Below are 18,927 nucleotides of genomic sequence, written 5' to 3' on the forward strand. Positions count from 1 at the left end.
TTACTAAAAAAAATTTACAAACTCAAATGTAGTTGACATCGACGTAATGCGAAGCGCTGCACAAACCGTTGCAGCACGGGACACTGACACAAGCTGATTTGGTGGGGCTCGAGTGGCCAAGACAAGCGTTGTCGTTTTGACAGCTTTGGCAAGCTTACGTTTGGACTCCTCGAATTAGGCCTCGATAAGCAGGTTCTTGAAGTGGGACGTTTTGGCGGGAAGTTGTGACATGCCTAACTCGGTGCAAATCGTTGTGGTGCGAGACGCGGGCCCACGTCGAGCTGGTAGGGCCCAAACGACCCAAGATGCACATTCTCGTTTTTCTGTCACAGAGTCTTTTAACCCCTTGAGGCACTATGTACACAACTGTGTAAACTGAAGATAGTGCATTAAATGCAAAAGCACTGAGGAAAATAATTATATTTTAAATGTGTTGCAAAACATTTTTTAGCCCTTAAACATTTTAGCCGTACTGGGGGACTCCAGAAATTTGAACCATCTGGCGTTCTTTAACATGCACCTAAATCTAAGTAGACGGGTGTTTTCACATTTTGCCCCCGTCGAAATGCAGTCACCACGGCTGGGATTTGATCTTGCAACCTCGTGCTTAGCGGCCCAACACCATAGTCACTAAGCAACCGTGGTACATTTTCAAACACTTTTGACCGGACATGGGCTGCAAAATTTAACAATATGTGTGTGGTTTTCTTACATTTCTTACATCCAGCATACATTTCAAGTAGCTGGACAGGTGCTTTCCAAGTATTCTAGACATGAAGCAGTTAACATTCTCATATCTTGCATTCCTACATGGGATTCTTGCATTGAGAACTGAATGAAAAATTTAAAATTATTAATCAGTTCTGCAGATATTAGCTTTTCCCGATTCTGAAGCTGCAAAAGGCGTCGCGAAATGCAATTTTCACTGGACAGAATTTTTCGGCGCCCAAAAGGGTCAAGAATGCCACAGGAAAAAAATTAACAAAATAGAGCTGGCGGGCAGCATGGGAATATGATGCCTACAACGCTGCTGGGGTGATACGCGACACTCCTTCTGCGCTGTCCGCAGCACGGGATGGCGGCGCGTTTGGGTTATCACCTATTAAAAGCGTGCAGTGCAACCCAGCCCTCGCTGCGAAACAGGTAAGCAAAAATGCTTATCGCAATAGGGTTGGCGGCGATAGCTGTGAATACAGTGCACAACGACCCGGGAGATTTTCTGGTACCAGAATAGGAAACTTTGCACACACTGACGTTTTCTCATGAAACAGATAGTCATGTATTGCGGCGAAGCTGCTGAGGTGAGTGGCTACTGTGCTAGATTGCGCACGCCTTGAGCCTTTCTTTGTTTACATGGCATCTAGCAGTCAGAAAACATATCATACAATCGCAGCTTGGCAATCTACTGAACGTGGGTGCCGAAAGATCGTGTTTTCCGGGAACACATGAACCGGTAAAATGTAAGCGTAACTGTATTAGTAATTTTTTTCGTTCTTGATACCGAACGTTGGTGCTGGGAAATTTTATGCAACAGGGTCATATCAACGAGGTTCTGCTGTATACTACACAGTTCATGGCAGTTCTCCAGCTAAGAAATTGAAGACTTGTCGTCGTGATGGCAAAAAAAATGTGTGGAACACCATCTGGATGAGACAGTGATAGAGGACTCTGGTTAAGTTCTACGCTACCGCGAGACCTTGCTGGAAAGCAACATGCAGACTGTGCACGATATACCATGTTCAATTAGAGCACACAATGATGTTGTCAGTAAATTTAACTAGAGTAAAAACTGGTCTAGACGTATTTTGATCAGCAGCCAGAACAGTTGTGAGATTTTAAAAAATGCTAGTGCTCAGAAAATACCCAATGACAACCAGAAAACAAGAAATCGGCCATGCACATGTCCAACAGAGCATTAGTTGTTACTTATACTAGGGCATTACACTGTTTACTACGACCTTGCTAGCAGCGGACTGCATATTGTTGAACACTACACAGGGGACACACACCTCGATCTCTACAACAGCAGCAGCCAGCACTGTTTACCGCAATAAGTGCTCCCCATAAACAAATTATCGAATTCATGAAATGGAATACTTGAATCACTGAACGCATAGTTGATCAGTAGAGGCCAAAAAAGGAAATCCTGTGCCCAGAGCCGACGCTTTGATAAGGGAGCTTGTCTTCCCTGACAAATACAAGTGCCAATGTCAAAACATTGGCTCTGGGCTGAGGATTTTTTTGTTCCACCACAACTGACAAATTCAGGTTTCTGTGACCACTTTCTACTGAAAGTAAGATTGTCGTTAACCCCTTTATTGCTAGAATTGGGAAGAAAGACTTAGATAGGAAGTTTACACACTGATCCTGCCCTTGCTGTACTGTTGTGCAGTGCTTGAGACTTACCTTGTATGTAAATATATGTTATTGTTTCTTACTATCTTTAAGGCATACAGGGGTATGCCGTAACAATAGTAAGAACAAAATTAATAGCAAACAACAGCAATTCCAAGGAAACAACAAAACAGTAACAATACTCGTGCGGTCATTATTGTCTTTATGCCCGTTTTGTTTTGCGCTGTGGGCCATGTAGAGGCCCTGTCGTCCCTTCACTTCCCACCCACCTGCACGACAGTGGAGAAGTTGAGGCTGAATGTTCCCTGCAGGATTGAGTTCCGGGTAGTCCCGATAAGCAGCATGCTGCCTTTGCCCTGGGCAAGGGTTCGAATACCACCAGCCATGTCCGGAAGCTGCAGGAGAGAGCAAGGCATGATGAAAGGCACAGTGGTAGCTAAGGTACAGCTTGTATGGTATGACCCATCAGCTGCCAAAGCTGCAAAATTGCGAGGTGAAGCAATCCAGACCAGCAGACACAAGTGTGACCTTCCAGCCTCTTGACACTACAGAAATCTTCCGCGCTAGTGAGATCTTGTGCAAAGCAACAGTGATACATCTGTAAGCCAGGCTTTCGGTATACCTGACCACATACACAGTATGCAATAAATGTTGGCTGTTATTAAGTGTTGTGCTAGTTGTTTACCCCACCCAGTCCCGTCTTTCACGCTGCTCATCCAATTTCAAGTTCGAGACAGCTCTATTGACACATGTACTAAAAGTAATACAAGGATAGCTGGATTTATAGTGTAGTTGGCTAGTTCTTGGTTCACAGAACACATGTGAAGTCAGCCTTGGTATTACAAAATAGCACTTAAACATAGCAATACAATAGCACACTGCTGTAAGCAAAAGGTATATCACAAGAAATACAGTGAGAACCTAATTGCCCACTACACAATTTCAACACTACAAGTAGTAATATAGTAGTGTGTTGCAATAAAAACAATAACTACAAAAGGAGGTAGGAATTAACAGCCATGGGCACCTTAACTATCTCACTTCTCAGTGGACACCGGTCCTGCCCCGCAGCTGTGAGAAAGGTGCAGGCTACGAGTAAAGATAGGGGAAGGAAAGTTGCAATAAAATATGCACACAGAAAATAGAAAAAGGAGTGAAAACGGGGACACACCTTTAAATACATGACTATAAATGTCTTAAACAAGACAGAACAAACACATGTGCAACAGCGATTCACAACACGGGGCTATGCACTGTATGCCACTCGGCAACACAATGCTGTTGTGCGCAGTGGTAGGATAAAGTCACAGAAAACTTTATACGTTATATAGCACAAGGTTATAGCCAACGCAGAGAACTTGTTGAGTAAGGTAGAACACCTTTGATAACAGGCTAAAATTAAAAGCAAGCTTAAAGGGACACTAAAGCAAAGCAATAAATCAGTTTAGACTAATGAAGCATTGTTTGAGAACCCTGCAGGCAGTCATTTAAAAAACAATAGTTTGACTATTAGATGAGAAAATGAAGGTCCAAGTATCAGTATTTGAATTTCGCGCCGAAACCCCAGCGCGCCGGTACGTCAGCGTAACGTCAGGGATTCCAAAGTATGTTTTCGCATTTGGGCTGCGTTGGCTGAATAAAGGTTCCCGAAACTTGCCACGTTTAATATTTGGTTCCTTTAGAACACAATGCAGTCAATCTGTACCGCTATATATAATTAGTAGGCCCTAGAAGCTGCCATCAAAATCCAAGACGTGACAGCACCCAGGTGCGGGAACTTAAGTAGGCGTCGCCACCCGTATTTCGTTCTTGCGCTTTTTCTGGCATATCTAACGCCTTATCGTTGTAAGAGTGGTGTTTTTGGTGTTGTAGAACGGTAACTTACTGATGCAGAAGAAATAATTTTCTACTCTAGTGTCCCTTTAAGTCACAAAACCCCTCCATGGTGGGAGTCTGTGCATGCAAGCAAGTCCTGCAGTGCAGAAGGCCCAGAACTGGGCATTCCTATTGGCCGAATTCAGATTTATATTTGCATTTATTGCCTCATTCTCTCGTTTTTTTTCTACTGTTACTGCTGCTGGCTCGTTGCAAGCATAGTGCAGCCTGCCATAGGGACAACAGAGAACAGTAAAGACAACGTCGGGCAGGCAAAAAAGATGCAAAAGATGACTGTTCAAGCAGTTATGCCCTGGTGTTCTGTGAGGAATTCCAGGAATCTACTGGGAAGTTCACTAGCTATATCCTACTTCAATAACACATAACTAATTGCCATTCATTGCTAGCATTTCCCTTATTATTATCGAATTTCTTGGCAATCTACGTTAGTATCCAATTTAGGAAGTCAATGTTACTAAATTAGATCTGCTGACATAGGAAGAGGCACTTAAAACACACATACACACACAATCTTCGCCTATTAGTAAGTTTGTTAATCTGCTGCAAGAAGTACGTTGGCGAGCACCCGCTAGTAAATGCCAGTGTGGAAGGAGGGATAAGCTGTTTTTACGTAAGAGAAACTAGAAAGATTGCATTCTGTTACTTTAACTGGTTCTGACAGAAATGTAAAAAGAAAAAAAAATTTGTAAGAGCTGCTACACGCATAATGCCATCATGGAAGCTCTCTTGCATGCTATCATGGCTATCTTCCAATCACCACCTTCACACCTTTTTAAAGACAGTTGTGTTGTCCTTTTGTTTCCTGTACAGAACAATAAACTGCTGAAGTACACAGTAACCAACTGTAGTTTCCAATGTCAAAGTTTTCACACGAAAGACACTCCCTCACGTTTCAAGCCTTTCTTTCATGCTGTTGCACCACATCCTGTTGACGTGATGTGATGCTGCTCCATCACATCGCAAACTTTGTATACAGGATGCCCACACAGCCAACAAGCCCCCTCACCTTGGCCTCTTGGCCTGTCCTCGTGAGGCTGGAGTCCCACTGGACCACCTTGCGATCTTTTGCACCACCCGTGACTATCGTGCCGTCCTTCATGGCGCAGATCGAGAACAGTGGCCCGTCATGGGCACCTACAACGGTCCTGCATACCTTGTTAGAGCCTGCAACCAGATCATGTGGATGCTTGCTATGCGACGATCTCTTCCAACATTCGCACATACTACCATACCCATACTTCCAGTAGCCATTGTAATAGTTTATTGATTTGTTTATTTATTTTTGCTTATTTACATTAAGATACTGCCCCCTGTAGGAGGCTTTCACAGCACATGTACATACAAGGGAAATGCAGTTTGGATACACAGGTAAGAAAAGAAGTTTAATCATAGCAACAGCAGTTTGGAAAATGAAAAGTGAGAAAAGCAGCAAAGATTTAAAAGAAACAGCAACATATCTGCACTTACACATTTAACAGCACTCGCTAAAGCATCCTGGAGTCAATTAAATGAGGAGGAAGACTAGAGAGTATATAATGTGCCCCACTTTCATGAACATACACACAGAATTTTAACATTTATGCACAAAGCTGGAGTATGCTTGGTAGTGATCACTGCAGAGTGCAGGTTATATGTGAGTGTTACACGAGTGTCCCGCGGTGCATTCTTGATCGCGATCTAGCCCTATCGGGATCGAATTTCTTGATCACGATTGGCTCTGTTGTGCAAGCTGTAGAAGGGAGCCAATCGTGATGGAGAAATTCAATTCTGATTGGGCTGAATCAGAGTCAAATCAAAAGTGCACTATGTGAAACTGTTATTATCGTTGTTTTCAGATGCAGCTACAGGGCAATGCAGTATTCATTGATGTCACCCATAATCTTCACTCCATATTCAACCTCCTTCAATTGGCACTTGAGTTTCACGCCTTCTCCTTATACGGTTACTGTTTATGATGTGTGTCATGAGCAGCAATACCTTCTGGCTTCATAGATGCATTGTGCTTCCCAAAAATTTTGCAGAACTTCTACATCTTGTAGTCTAACTAACCTGAAACTCTCTTGATGAGCTTTCTTTCGTGAAAGAAGTTGAGTACTCTTGTTCTGCGCTGGTATTTTTTCATTCCATGTCAAATAAAATGGTATTACTGAGTCATTCCTTGTTCAATGACGCCGGCACATAAGTGAAGCATCAAGACATCACCCCGAACTGTTGCTTAAGTTAACTGGAAAAACTTTTGGACACATCCCTACGACCACAAGCAGCCGAGCGCTCACCCCTCTGCCAGACCATGATGTTTCCATTGGAGTCACCGGTGAGCAGTTCCCCGAGCTCTGTGAAGGTCATGCAGAGCACGTACTTGGGCTTGTTGCTCTTCTGCAAGATGACCACACACGACGGTCACTCAGTGGGCACACGAGCCCCGTAGCTCATTCTTTCACAATCGGTGCAAGACAAGCATTTCAAAGAAAAAGTAAGTCACGAGCTTCCTCACTGTATGAGAACCGACGATCATTTTCGACTGCACACTGTTTACATTTATTCAAAATTTGTAACCACTGTCACTCCACATTCTGTGAAACCAGTGAGACATAACAGATAAACAAAAGTAAATCACAGTAAACCTGACATTCACTAATCAAGTAGCACTAAGTTTAGGACAAATATCGAGACAGCATCAACTAGGTCAACGATAAAATCTTGTCACTGGTCACAGGCATAAGACAATATGACAATTACTGGCATTCAAGGATACTGAAACATGCCCCTTGTATTGCTTCCCTTTACTCGGACATGATAGTTTACTGCCAGCTTCGTCACCAATAACGCAACAATTTCCTGCACAATGTAAAATTAAATCAGACTCTCCTAGGTGAAAAGTAATCGCACCCAGCCAGAAAAAAAAAACACAAATAAAAGCAGACACACATGAATGTACACAGAGAACGTGTGTCTCAAGACTAGTTGGTGACCAAACTTGCCAAGCAGCAATTTCCCCTTTGAATGCTTGCTGTGAGCTGCTGAACTAAAGGCAGAGTGGTGATGCACTGACGAGCTGTAACCTCACCAGCACACTGCAACATTGCTTGTGAAAAAAATAGCCAAGGCCGAAATGATGCAATTCTTTAGTAGTGTGCTTTTCTTTAACATAGATTTTACAACGAACACCTTTTGATGCTGCATTGTTTGCTAACCTTGTCCATCTGTAACAGTAAACATTCCTTGCCACCCACACCCCTCCCCTCTACCCCCCTCTACCCCGCAGCTGTGGTACCCCAGCTGCTTCTTGTCTAAATGTGTTGCTGCTGAAAATTGAGCAGGGGGGCTGTTCTACAAGTGTCCACCTAGTAGACATGTCCATTTTGTCTGCTGCTGAAGTACTAATTGGCTCGGGGTGCCTGTCTCCTTCCGACGCGTGCCCCAGCCAATAAGAACTCCAGCAGCAGACGAAATGGACATGTCCACTAGGTGGATACCTGCAGAATACCGCTCCCCCCCCCCCCCCCAGGTTTCCTCATTGTTTTTAATAATACTTTTTTACATGACAGCCACTTTAAGAGCAGCAAGCATAACAAGAGCATCCGGCATGAGTTGACCATATTGCGAATAATTTCACGCACTGAACTTACCACCAGGTATTTGCTTGTGACAGCAGAGTCGCCGCTGCCGGGAGTGTCCCTCTGCCGTGATTTGACAGCAGCGAGGGACATAGGAAGGACAGGGGAAGGACACAGCAGGAGAGGAAGGTGTGCAGGATGTGACGTGACATGCAAGGACAACACACACGACCACCAGGGACGTGCACATGCAGGAGTGCTCAGGACAACATCAAGGCTACGGACATGAAGTGGCAAAGTGGAAGGGTGTCACTGCACCGACTTGCACATTAGGGTCAACAACCTGAAAGATTCCTTCATGTTTGGTTCCATCTTGTCTGCCCAGTTTTCTGTCTATTTCAATGGCAGCAAGCATTTGGAACTTATGCTTTCCTCATTTGTTTGGTGGGAATGCCGGTTTCACTGTCATCTGTAAACCTGGTCCTGGAGGACCGAGTTGCCATGTGGCATTTTTATGCTACTATGTACAGCGTGGTCCACTCTTGAAGCTAACATTTGCCTGGAAATAAAGTCATCGTAACTTCAGCACTTTGTCAACAGGAAAAATTGGCTGACAGGATTATTAGGCTGATATCAATGCATTGAAATACAGGTCTGCGAGCTTTGGCAACATGTCAACTGTATGAAGTAGTGGAATGGAGTGTCTCCTTCATTTATTGCTTTTGATCTTTTCACAATATAGTTTTTCTTGTCCTCCATACTGTTTTTTGTTAATGCCACTTGGCACAAGAGGCTGTAAGCCAATAGAACCTGTTTTCAGGAGTGGAGGGCTGAAATAAACATATGACAGTAAGTGAAAACTCGAAGCACATTCAACTGACCATTTAATCAATTGTTTTTCTTTTTTAGCTTTCTCTATAAGATGGTAACATCAATGCATTTTGCTGACTAAACCTGCTCTTCTGAGCATCAGGTTTCCAGACTTGGAACTGACAAACCAGATCAGTATCTCTGCCAAAGGCACGTAATCTTTAGGCAAAGTTGCGGGCACCACTAACTTGGAGCAGTAACTCCAAAATGGTTTTATAAAATCATTGATTCAAATGGATTAGTCACTTCACCAAAATGATTCACTGTAAAAGTGTCATTAAGTTCGGAAGTGCTGGACTGAAAAAGGACAGGTTTTATGGCCATGATACTGCTGTTGTACGGTAACTCTGCGGTGACCAATAACATTCACGCAAAAGTGATAAACTTTTAATGTTTACTTTGCAGTTGGTGGCTTTGGAGGAGGCAAGCCGAACAAGGACAGGATGAGAAAAACAGATGCATGCATAAGTGCATTTGTATGCTTCCTTTACTTTGTGTAAGTGATAGACAGATTTCACCGGTCAGTCTACCAGTGTACCTACTGAAGTAGTGAGTAACAACTGCACTTAAATAAGGTATGAACAATATACTTCACAAGTATTTATGTCGAACCTCCCTATTATACATAATGAGGGCCCGCGCAGTTTACTTACACAGCCACATTAACATTTTTTTTGCTCCAAGTAGCCTTATTCTAGTCACTGAGGCTCCTTTTTATAAAGGCGTATACCTCCCAAAACTATTCTGGTCGAGCCCAACACCTTTAGCTGGTGAATGCAATAACAACAAGAACATGTCACATAAATTAGAAGCTTCGCTTGTTCCCACATTAAATATAATTCCCAAACAGCATACGTGCAAGTGACAGCATGCAAGCACACACACAAGAGCCTCCAGATCTGTGAAAAGACACTGCCAGATTGGGGTAGCACCACTGGAACGGTGATGCCAGTCACAATTACCTCAAAGAGGCCAAGCTTCTTAGCGAGTGTTCCCCCCTCCATGTCCCAGAAGTGGATGTGACCCTTTCCAAGTGTCACCAGGGTGTGCCGGTCCATTGGGTGGAACTCCACGGACAGTACCGTATCCGAAGCACTCTGTCAAGAGGCAAAAGTATTTTCAAAGTTCACTGCCCACTCCCTACCCTGTCATTCTTGTATTTATGACAAGGTACTGGGGCAAGTCAAGTTGCATAATGCTGGATACCTTGATTGTGTCTGCATTAACATGGAACATTTGAGGAAATGAATTTCCATTTGTTTGTTTACTGATCAAAGTTCAACCATCTATCCTGAAAAGTAAGGTGACCGGTAGCAGCCATGACGCTGATTCATTTTTGTTTGTTAATATGAAAGTACAGAGAGACGGGGTACATTCATTCATTCTCCAAGGCCCACAGCAACCATTACCAAGCAAACTCGTAAATGTGCATAATCACAAGCAGCAAATTAGCAACTGATTACAATATGGAACATGTCAAACCTTCCTTCACAAAAATATAATGAGATAAAAAAATTAATCAACAACATTCAGAGCAGGATAACACAGGTCTGAAAAGCATGATTATGTTCAGCCACTAGGGTGAACGGTTAAAACAGATTTAAACAACTTGCCATCAGGAACGGAAAGAGTAACTCAGGAAGAAGAGCCCAGTCATTAAACATTTGTGGCAAAAACAAATACCAAATTACGATGCCAATGATAAAATGGCAGATTACATTCTTTCAGAGTGATGTAAGTACATAGCACATTGGTAATAATTATAATAATATGTGGTTTTTATTGGCCCAAGGGCTAGATATGGACAAAGAGTGCCACGACATATGGTGGTGAGTCCTCAATGTATTTTGAATGAAGTGGACAGCCAGCGAGTTGAAAATGTTAGATGCAATGTGCCTGCAAAAAAAAAAGGCCTAAAACAAGTCACTGTCAATTGTGTAATGAGTATTAAAATAATGAAAATGATTAATGATGTGAGCTAAAAACATAAAAGTTTTGTTACAAAGCAATGACATAGTAAAATGTACGTAATAGCACTAGTGCATCAAGGGGTCCTTGAGTTCAAGGGCTGAGAGGCCCGTCCTGTAAAAACATTTTGCACGGCAGTTGCAGCCTGCAAGGCAAGGTTGCGCTAGGTTAGGTTAGCAGATGTAAATGCCTTGCAAATCATTTGGCCACATCTGCTAAAAACTTTTAAGACTGCTTTAAAATCAAAAAGTGGCTCATGGTTCAGAAAGAATGCTGGGTGAAGAGGGATGTGCTCAGGATGTGTGGGATAAAAGTGCTTTTTACGTCGGCCCTCTATTTCAGGACACTGGACAAGAGCACGGAGGACTGCAAGATCATCGCCACACCTATCGCATGACGGAGGATCGCGGCCAGTAAGGTGGTAAGAGTGTGTTCCATAGGTATGTCATATCCTTAGCCTGCAAAGAAGCACTTCCTCTTGTTTTCTCCTATATCCATTTCCCTACTCTTGGTTTGATCATATGTAGCTTATTTGACACTTCAGTATCCCACTGTCTTTACTAATATTTCCGCAACTCATAGCGCAAGAAAGGCTTTAGGTCTGTGGGATGATAACTATGTTTGTGTCCGTACATTCAAGAATTACTTGTGTGACATTTTCACCTGAAGCTACATTGCCTTTTAAGCCTCTGTGTCCAGGTACCCAGCACACTATGATCACTTGCTTGCCCATCTAAGCTGAGCATAACAATTGAACTGAATTGAATTCTGGGGTTCTACATGGCAAAACCACGAATTTGATTATGAGGCACGCCACACTGGGAGTCTCCAAGTTAATTCTGACCACCAGGGGAGGGGATCTTTAACATGCCCCCAAATGCACGCGACACGAGTGTTTTTGCATTTTGGCCCCATCGAAATGCGGCCGCCATGGCCGGGATTTGATCCCCGCAACCTCGTGCTTAGCAGCACAACACCAAAGCCGCTAAGCCACCACTGCGAGTGCGTGGTGGCTTAGCGGCTTTATAACAAGCCATACAGTTAGCTAAAAACTGAATTCTTGTGTTTTCATAGATTCATCAGAGCTTCAACGATGCTCAATGAGTCTGTGAACATGACTGATTCGTTAGGTTCATTAGCTTTATGTGCTTAAATGCCGAGAGGAATGCGTAAGCTTCCGCTGAGAAAATACTTTTATGCGGATTTAGTGCACCGAACACTGAAATAGATGATCCCAAAGCTCTGTAAGCAACACCAGTAAGAGATTTCGAAGCGTCCGTGTAAATTCTGCACATGAGTACTTCGCCTGAAGTTCGAGAAAGTGCGAACGTATATGAGCCTCAGGTGCACATTTGGAAATCTCTATAAAAGAGACATCAAACTCAACAGTATGCCACTTCAAAGGCAGTGGAAGCCGACTGGGAGCCATTAGGACATTCTCTTGAAATAGCATGCATGTTTCTTCAGTCGACACTTCTAAATGCCGGGACAAAGGAGTCCCGACAGACGGACGGTTTCTATAAAGCCTGGCATGCGATATGTCGCTTACAGTGGTACAGCATGGGTGTTGTACATCTGCCTTTACCTTCAGGGAGTAGGACAAAACACACTCATTGGACTATTCATCCAACTCAACATACAGGCTTTCTACAGGGCTAGTCCTGAAGGCACCTGTAGCGAGTCGGATGCCCAGATGGTGAACGATGGTGAACGGGGTCTAACATCTTTAAAGCACTAGATGTTGCAGAGTTATAAAATAAGGCTCCATAGTCAAGGCGTGACCGTATAAGGCTTCTGTACAAGCTAAGGAGGCATCTCCTGTCACTTCCCCATGATGTGCATGACAAGAGCTTCAGCAGATTCATAGCCTTCAGGCACTTTATTTTCATATACTTCAGGTGCGGGAGAAAAGTTAACTTGCAGCCTAAAATGATTCCTAAGAATTTATGTTCATGGCTTGCAGATAGCCGTTCTCCATTGAGATCTATCATGGGGTCTGGCAGTACACATCTTATGTTCAAGAAGAGGATGTGCATGCCTTTTTGTGGGTTTAGCCTAAACCCATTCTTGTCTGCCCACTTAGAAATCTTCTTGAGGCCAAGCTGCACCTGCCGCTCGCAGATAGCAAGGTTACAGGATTTTTAACCGATTTGCACATCTTCCACATACACAGACTAAAACATTGTGCATGGTACGCCACTACGGAGAGAGTTCATTTTTACAACGAATGGAGTGCAACTCAGCACACCTCATTGTGGTACACACGCCTCTTGGGTAAATGGACGAGCTAAGACGTTACCAACTCGAACACAGAATGTGCGATTCAAAAGATAACTTCGATTCACGTTTATCAAGTTGCCCCGGAAACCCATTCCAGCCAGACTATGAAGGATTCCAAAACGCCAATTGGTGTCATATGCTTTCTCCATGCCTAAGAACGCCGACAAGAAAAACAGTTTATGCACGAAGGCATAGCACACTGGTAACTATCATACTTTTCTGTAATTCAAAACTTTGCAGAATATGTACTTCAGGGCTTAGTGTGTAAAACATAACATGATGCTAAAGCTCTATATACTGAACAGTTAGCCAATCAATACACTCAAAGCTACAGGTGCACAAGCAAATCAACCGTAGACATAAATTAAGCATTCACACTTCAAGCTTATTAAGTGCCAATGCCATCAATTAATTATACATCACAGACCATTCCGGAAAACTTTATTGGGGAGAGGGTCTATAAGAACTGAGGTCGGAAAAAGTGGCCACGGCGATTACACAGCCAAAGCATGAGGAGTGCAATCAGGAAGCTGCCTGTACCTTTGTCTCCGTAATCTTCACCCCCTTCTCCCCTCGTTGCCAGTCCCAGAGAGAGATGGTGTGTTCGCTCGAGTCGTCCACTGCACACAGGATGGAGCCACCGTCCTGCAGAGAGTAGAGAGCCAACAAAGTCATGCTGCCTACCTTAAGTCATCGAGAGATGCTAAGAGACATCCACAGATGCACTGATGGATGGGGGACAGAATGTGAAATCCCAGGGAGCTTTAGCAGGCTCTGAGCTATCAGCCTATTGGTACAACATGGAAATTAGTGCATAGCACACACACTTTCTCCCCCCCCCACGCCCCCTTCCCTCCCCCCCCCCCCCGAAAAGAACAAGCCAATCTTGAGACGAGGACACAGACTGAAGATGCCTGTGTGTTTTCATTCATTTTATGCCCTCGTCTCAAGGTTCTTGTGCTAAATAGCAGCTTTCTTGAAGAGCTTCCGCAGCATAATAAAGCTGATGTGAATGTGAGCGTACCATGTTCTGTAAGAGCCATGGGCCTTACAAAAAACAGAAGGATCCCAATGTTAACATCAGGAATTTGATAAATACAAACTCTCACTGTAACCATTTACAAACACAATGCCCACTATTCAGTAGTGTCCTGACCAATCAATGGGCATCGAGAAAACAAACATTTCTTTCCCAGGAATGATTTCTCCATATTAGTATTCATCAGAAAAATAATGATGTCAAGCCTACCCAGCTTGAGTGAATGTGAACTTCACAATATGGTGCAGTTGCACATTCCTTTCCTAAAAGCACTCCTTCTACACTGGTTACAGAAGGTAATATTTTACAATATCAATCCACTCAATATCAATAATTGCGGCTGCAATAAGCTAAGCCAACATGCAAGAAAAATGCTTATACATGCCTTCTAGACTACACAATGCTCATTTCAAGCTGGATTTCAAGTGGCTTCATTCCTCATTTCCAAGCTGGATTTCTTGCCAGCCAGCTTGCCAACACAATGGAACCACAGCAGGTTCTTAAATAAGCTGCAAACAGCATGTTTTAACAGGCAAGAGGTATTGGTGTGCAGTCTTTGCCAAAAGGTTTGAGGGCACCCAATCAGCAACAAGAACTGTTGCTGAGCCTTGTGGCAGGAACTCTGTAGTTCTCTCAACCTTCAGAGATTTCAAGCACCAGAGGGGTCCTAGCACGTGACAAGACAACAGGTCTGGTCATCAGCATAGTGGTTTCAGTACTTTTGACAAAAACTGCACCTCTCATGACAACATCACAAGAGTGCTTTAGTACACCCATGTTATGCTTACCCTTTGTCCAAACATTGAGTACTGCCACCATTCGTAATACAAATGCGACGCAAAGAAGCAAAGGTAAGAGGTGCGAATGCAAATCTGGGTCAGCTTGTTGACATTCACAATAAAGAAAGCACTGCAGACAGATGGAGAAGATAAGCGTCCTCAGGTCGATCTGTTTGCAATGCTCCTTTTTCTAACACACAAAGCTGATACTCCTCTTCATTCTTGACATACTTGACCTATTTTTCACTTCAAGTACAACAGGTGAAAGAAGGATGGCATGACAATCAAGGCAAAGATGTAGAAAAAATGAAGACACATAAAATGAACGCACGACAACTGAGCCCACCACTGGAGAGTTGTTTACAAGACACGGGGGCTGTGAAACAAAGTGCTCACCATCTTTGAGAACGCAATGCAGCTGACCGCTCGTTCAAAGTCGCCAACTCCGATGACGTGCAACGTGTTGAGGCTGACGGAGTCCCATATCCTGACATGGGGCTGGAACAAGGAGCACGCACAGGGACCGCACGTAGAGTGCGCACCAATGTGCTGTCATTAGAAATGGTATAGCGTGGAATCTTGGAAAGTCATTGCAGAAGTGGAGAACGCCAACAGCCACGAGAGGATGCTCAAGCCTGGGTTTAAGCAGAGCTGCACTAGCCTTCCCTTTTGTCTTTTTTGACAGGGCACTAGCTGAAATGCAAAACCGACTCTCCTTAAAGGGACTGACAACTGGCCAGAATGTGATGTGAGATGTTGCTGGAAATGAAAGGACCATGATTTATAGTAGGAGAATCCGGCACTCTGTTTGCGATTTAAGTATAAATTATAATTTGAAACTGGCAAAGAAAGTCTTGAAAACTAGTAAGTGGCAACCCCTGGTGGTGAAATCTTCGTAGTTCAGATGTATTCTATGAGATTACTGTATGTAAGTTGACTGTTATTAAGTACATAATTATTGCATAAAATTGCAGTTGGTATACTATCAGACGCTCGCGCATTATTCTATGCTTCAGAAATCAAAAAGGCATGCATGGCTATGGCAACGCCCCTAACTTCGTATCAGGCGTAAAGGCGACATTTTGTTTTTGGTCCGACTGGTTTTGTGTTGACTGGTTAAATACCAAAGCACTTGGACAGGAAATCAAGAAAACACGTAGCTATTATCACAGAAATCATTTAACAATTCAGAAAGCATGTATTGCAGGAACATCGACTTGATAAGCAAAACCATATTTTGTTACAGGCCACACTTGTCATCTGCCTCCCACTAATGCCAGCGTAGAATCGCTATCGCGCTCACCTATCGCCACTTTCAGCATGCTTCCAGTGAACAACTACATCCTCACTGCAGACCGAAAAATTCTGATAAAAAGTGTTCCATGACAATGTTTTCCATGTTAGAACTTCACGATTAAACACTCTGACTGGTAAGCTTTCCGCTGCACTAAAAAAAATGGCTACCATGAAAATTGGTTGTCAGTCTCTATAAGCGCAACATATAAAAGTACAGAAAGATAATGCACTAGTCAATGTGAGATTTTGTTCAACTTCAGACTAAAAAGTATAAGTTCTGAATGATGAGCGATCTTATTATTGAGTTGAGCACCCAACAACACAGTAATCAGTTGTGAAACACTAATGACACTAAATTTACTTTTTGGGATGGCCCATTTTTTTAGACACGTGTGAAGTTTATAAAATGACCTTGAAGTAACTTTTAGATGTCAGTTGTGTGTAAAAAAGCTGCTCTCATTCATATGTTGATTATTACAGCAGAGGAAAGCGTATGCCATGAGCGAAGTCCTTCATTAACATTAAGAGGATCTGTAACACCGTTTCACAAATGAAACGGTTTTCCAAGTCACTACCACATACCATGGCATCAAATAAAGCATCTCACATGAGGCCCCACACTCTATAGCAGCAGAATAACCTTTCTTTGAAAAGCTATGTGTCTAATTTCACAAGACGTCGTCTCTGTGACAAACAAAATTTTCCTTCTTTAAAATTTTTTAAAGCCTTCATGCTGAAAATTGGTGCAAGGAAATTATGGGGCACAAGTTCTAGAAAAAATGTGTGAAGTTCTCAAAAGTCTGTACCCGCAGCCAGTAAAAGTACAACAGTACAAAAGAATGTTGGTTGCACATACAAGCGCACACTGCAAATCCGTATCCAGGGTGTCACGCCAATACTGCAGAAATATTTAGCCTTTTTCACAGGTTCTGTGTCTCTCGTACCCTTTTGACACCGATGGTTACACAACTGAAATCACAGTACTTGAGCATCCTCTCCAAGCAAAATGGGAAACATAATTTGCTGTGCAGCGACGGGTGCAAAAAAGCCACTGCAGCATAAAGCAGCAGGCAGGACACACGTGCTCACACACAAGGCGCAATACTCCAGGGCAGCAGTCTCGAACTCGTGTCGGGATACAAGCTACAGGTGAGAAAGACAAAAACCTGCTAAAGCTGCAGCATTGGAGCAGTGGCTCGAATGCTACAGAATTCTGCAGAATTCTGCAAGTGAACCAACAATCGGCATTTTTGCACTCAGCAGAATGCGACTATCTAGGACCCAGCATTATTAAGGCAAAAAAATAACAATTAATAATTATAAGTAAGAGCTCCTCAACTATGTTAAACTAGCGAACATTGTTTAACTGCGCGAGCAAACGAACCACAAAGACAGCGAGGGACAAGGACGGGCGCAGTCCTTGTCCTTGTCCCTGCTGTCCTTGCGCCCGTCCCTGCTGTCCCTGCTTGTCCCTGCTTGTCCTTGCGCCCGTCCTTGTCCCTCGCTGTCTTTGTGGTTCGTTTGCTCGCGCAGTTAAACAATGTTCGCTAATACCTACCAACTCGCCCAACAACAAGTTCTACTAAACTATGTTAAACTCTTATGGCAGTTCAATTAATCATAACTGCATATGCAACAAACTGAAAGCTGACAATTGTGAGCAATAAAACTGACTAATATAGAACATTGCTAAGCATGTAGGAAGGTGGAGTGCTCCAGCGTAGTTTGAGATGTTGAGAGACGGTGAAGATGGTAGAAAATACTGCGCAAGTGACATGTTTGAGACTACTGCCCTGGTGGCCAGCCTACAAGCTGCCACATGCTTGGTGACACAGGATGGTTCTACAACTATGCCGCAGGCAGGGAAGCCAGCAATAGAAAAGAACCAACTGTCATCAGTGCTGCATATACTGACACCACTGCAAGAACGAGTAAGGTGAAAAATAAAGCTACCTGTTCTACGCATTGTTCAGACTGAACTGAGTTGAACAGCTGATGCCCACAGAAAGGATAAAGAAAAAAGTCCAGACGACTTATTATCGTCCCAATTATAAATAACTTTATTATAGTTTGTTAACCACCTCTTCATTTCGACCATTCACTCAAGAAAAAGAAGATGCCGATGAGAAAAATTTGTTTTAGAAGTTGGCAGCTGTGAATGAAAGACTAGACCGAATATTTCAAAATAAAATTTATATTTCATCCTACAAGAGCATAGATCAACTCTAACTGCCACAACTTTACAAATGCAAGAATCTGGCCTAGTATTTAAATAAAAATTAACAATTATTTTCCAAAATTAAATCAATTCCACTTACAAAATTTTTGGAGAAATCATCGGCTACAATTAGTTTACGAATTAAGCTCAGGCAAAGCAGTCCTGGCTCCACTCAATCAGCGTGACAGACCTCGTAAGGCCATGCAAAACTTGCATCACAGTCACTGCTAGCAGCTCAACTAGCCATTCTCACAGTTACCATCTGGTTACTGACTTAAAGAACTGCACTCTCCTAACAGGCCCAAAGCCCTTTCAGTTTACACTCAAGTGAACTGTACAATAAGCATCACACTATCGTACCCACCTATTGTTCAATGGATGAACAATACATAGTACGGTCAACACGAGTCGGTATCAACTGTGTCAAAGTCTGATGCTATGCAGCACAATGCAGTCAGCCCTAAAGCAGACAGAAGTCTACTACAGGCAAACAGCACAGCCGCAAAACAGAAAGCACGCCATTACATCACGCACACACACACACGCACACACATCTACGCATGTTCAGGCAAAGACCAGGTGTGCACAAGAACAGGTGTGTAGTTGTGGTTGAACTCTGTTACTTCATGGCAGCACTATCTCTTCAATTTCGGGGATGCACACCGAGGC

General features: G+C 43.2%; 1 protein-coding gene across 9 annotated transcripts in view; it reads right to left on the reverse strand.

Moving 5' to 3' along the window:
* LOC135899091 (echinoderm microtubule-associated protein-like 2) overlaps nucleotides 1–18,927 on the reverse strand; it is a 228,170-nt gene that overhangs the window by 25,240 nt on the left and 184,003 nt on the right. For 5 of the 9 annotated variants that reach the window (XM_065428364.1, XM_065428360.2, XM_065428359.2 and 2 more), the window contains 7 exons: nucleotides 15,141–15,293; nucleotides 13,467–13,571; nucleotides 9,641–9,775; nucleotides 7,881–7,931; nucleotides 6,528–6,627; nucleotides 5,258–5,415; nucleotides 2,625–2,750 (listed from right to left, as the gene is read on the reverse strand). In XM_065428364.1, the coding sequence (XP_065284436.1) occupies nucleotides 2,625–2,750; nucleotides 5,258–5,415; nucleotides 6,528–6,627; nucleotides 7,881–7,931; nucleotides 9,641–9,775; nucleotides 13,467–13,571; nucleotides 15,141–15,293 (828 nt within the window). The remainder of the gene's footprint in view (nucleotides 1–2,624; nucleotides 2,751–5,257; nucleotides 5,416–6,527; nucleotides 6,628–7,880; nucleotides 7,932–9,640; nucleotides 9,776–13,466; nucleotides 13,572–15,140; nucleotides 15,294–18,927) is intronic. The other 4 variants (XM_065428368.2, XM_065428362.2, XM_065428361.2 and 1 more) reach the window with 3 other exon arrangements.

The sequence above is a fragment of the Dermacentor albipictus genome, chromosome 7, assembly GCF_038994185.2.
Source record: "Dermacentor albipictus isolate Rhodes 1998 colony chromosome 7, USDA_Dalb.pri_finalv2, whole genome shotgun sequence".
NCBI classification, from domain to species: domain Eukaryota; kingdom Metazoa; phylum Arthropoda; class Arachnida; order Ixodida; family Ixodidae; genus Dermacentor; species Dermacentor albipictus.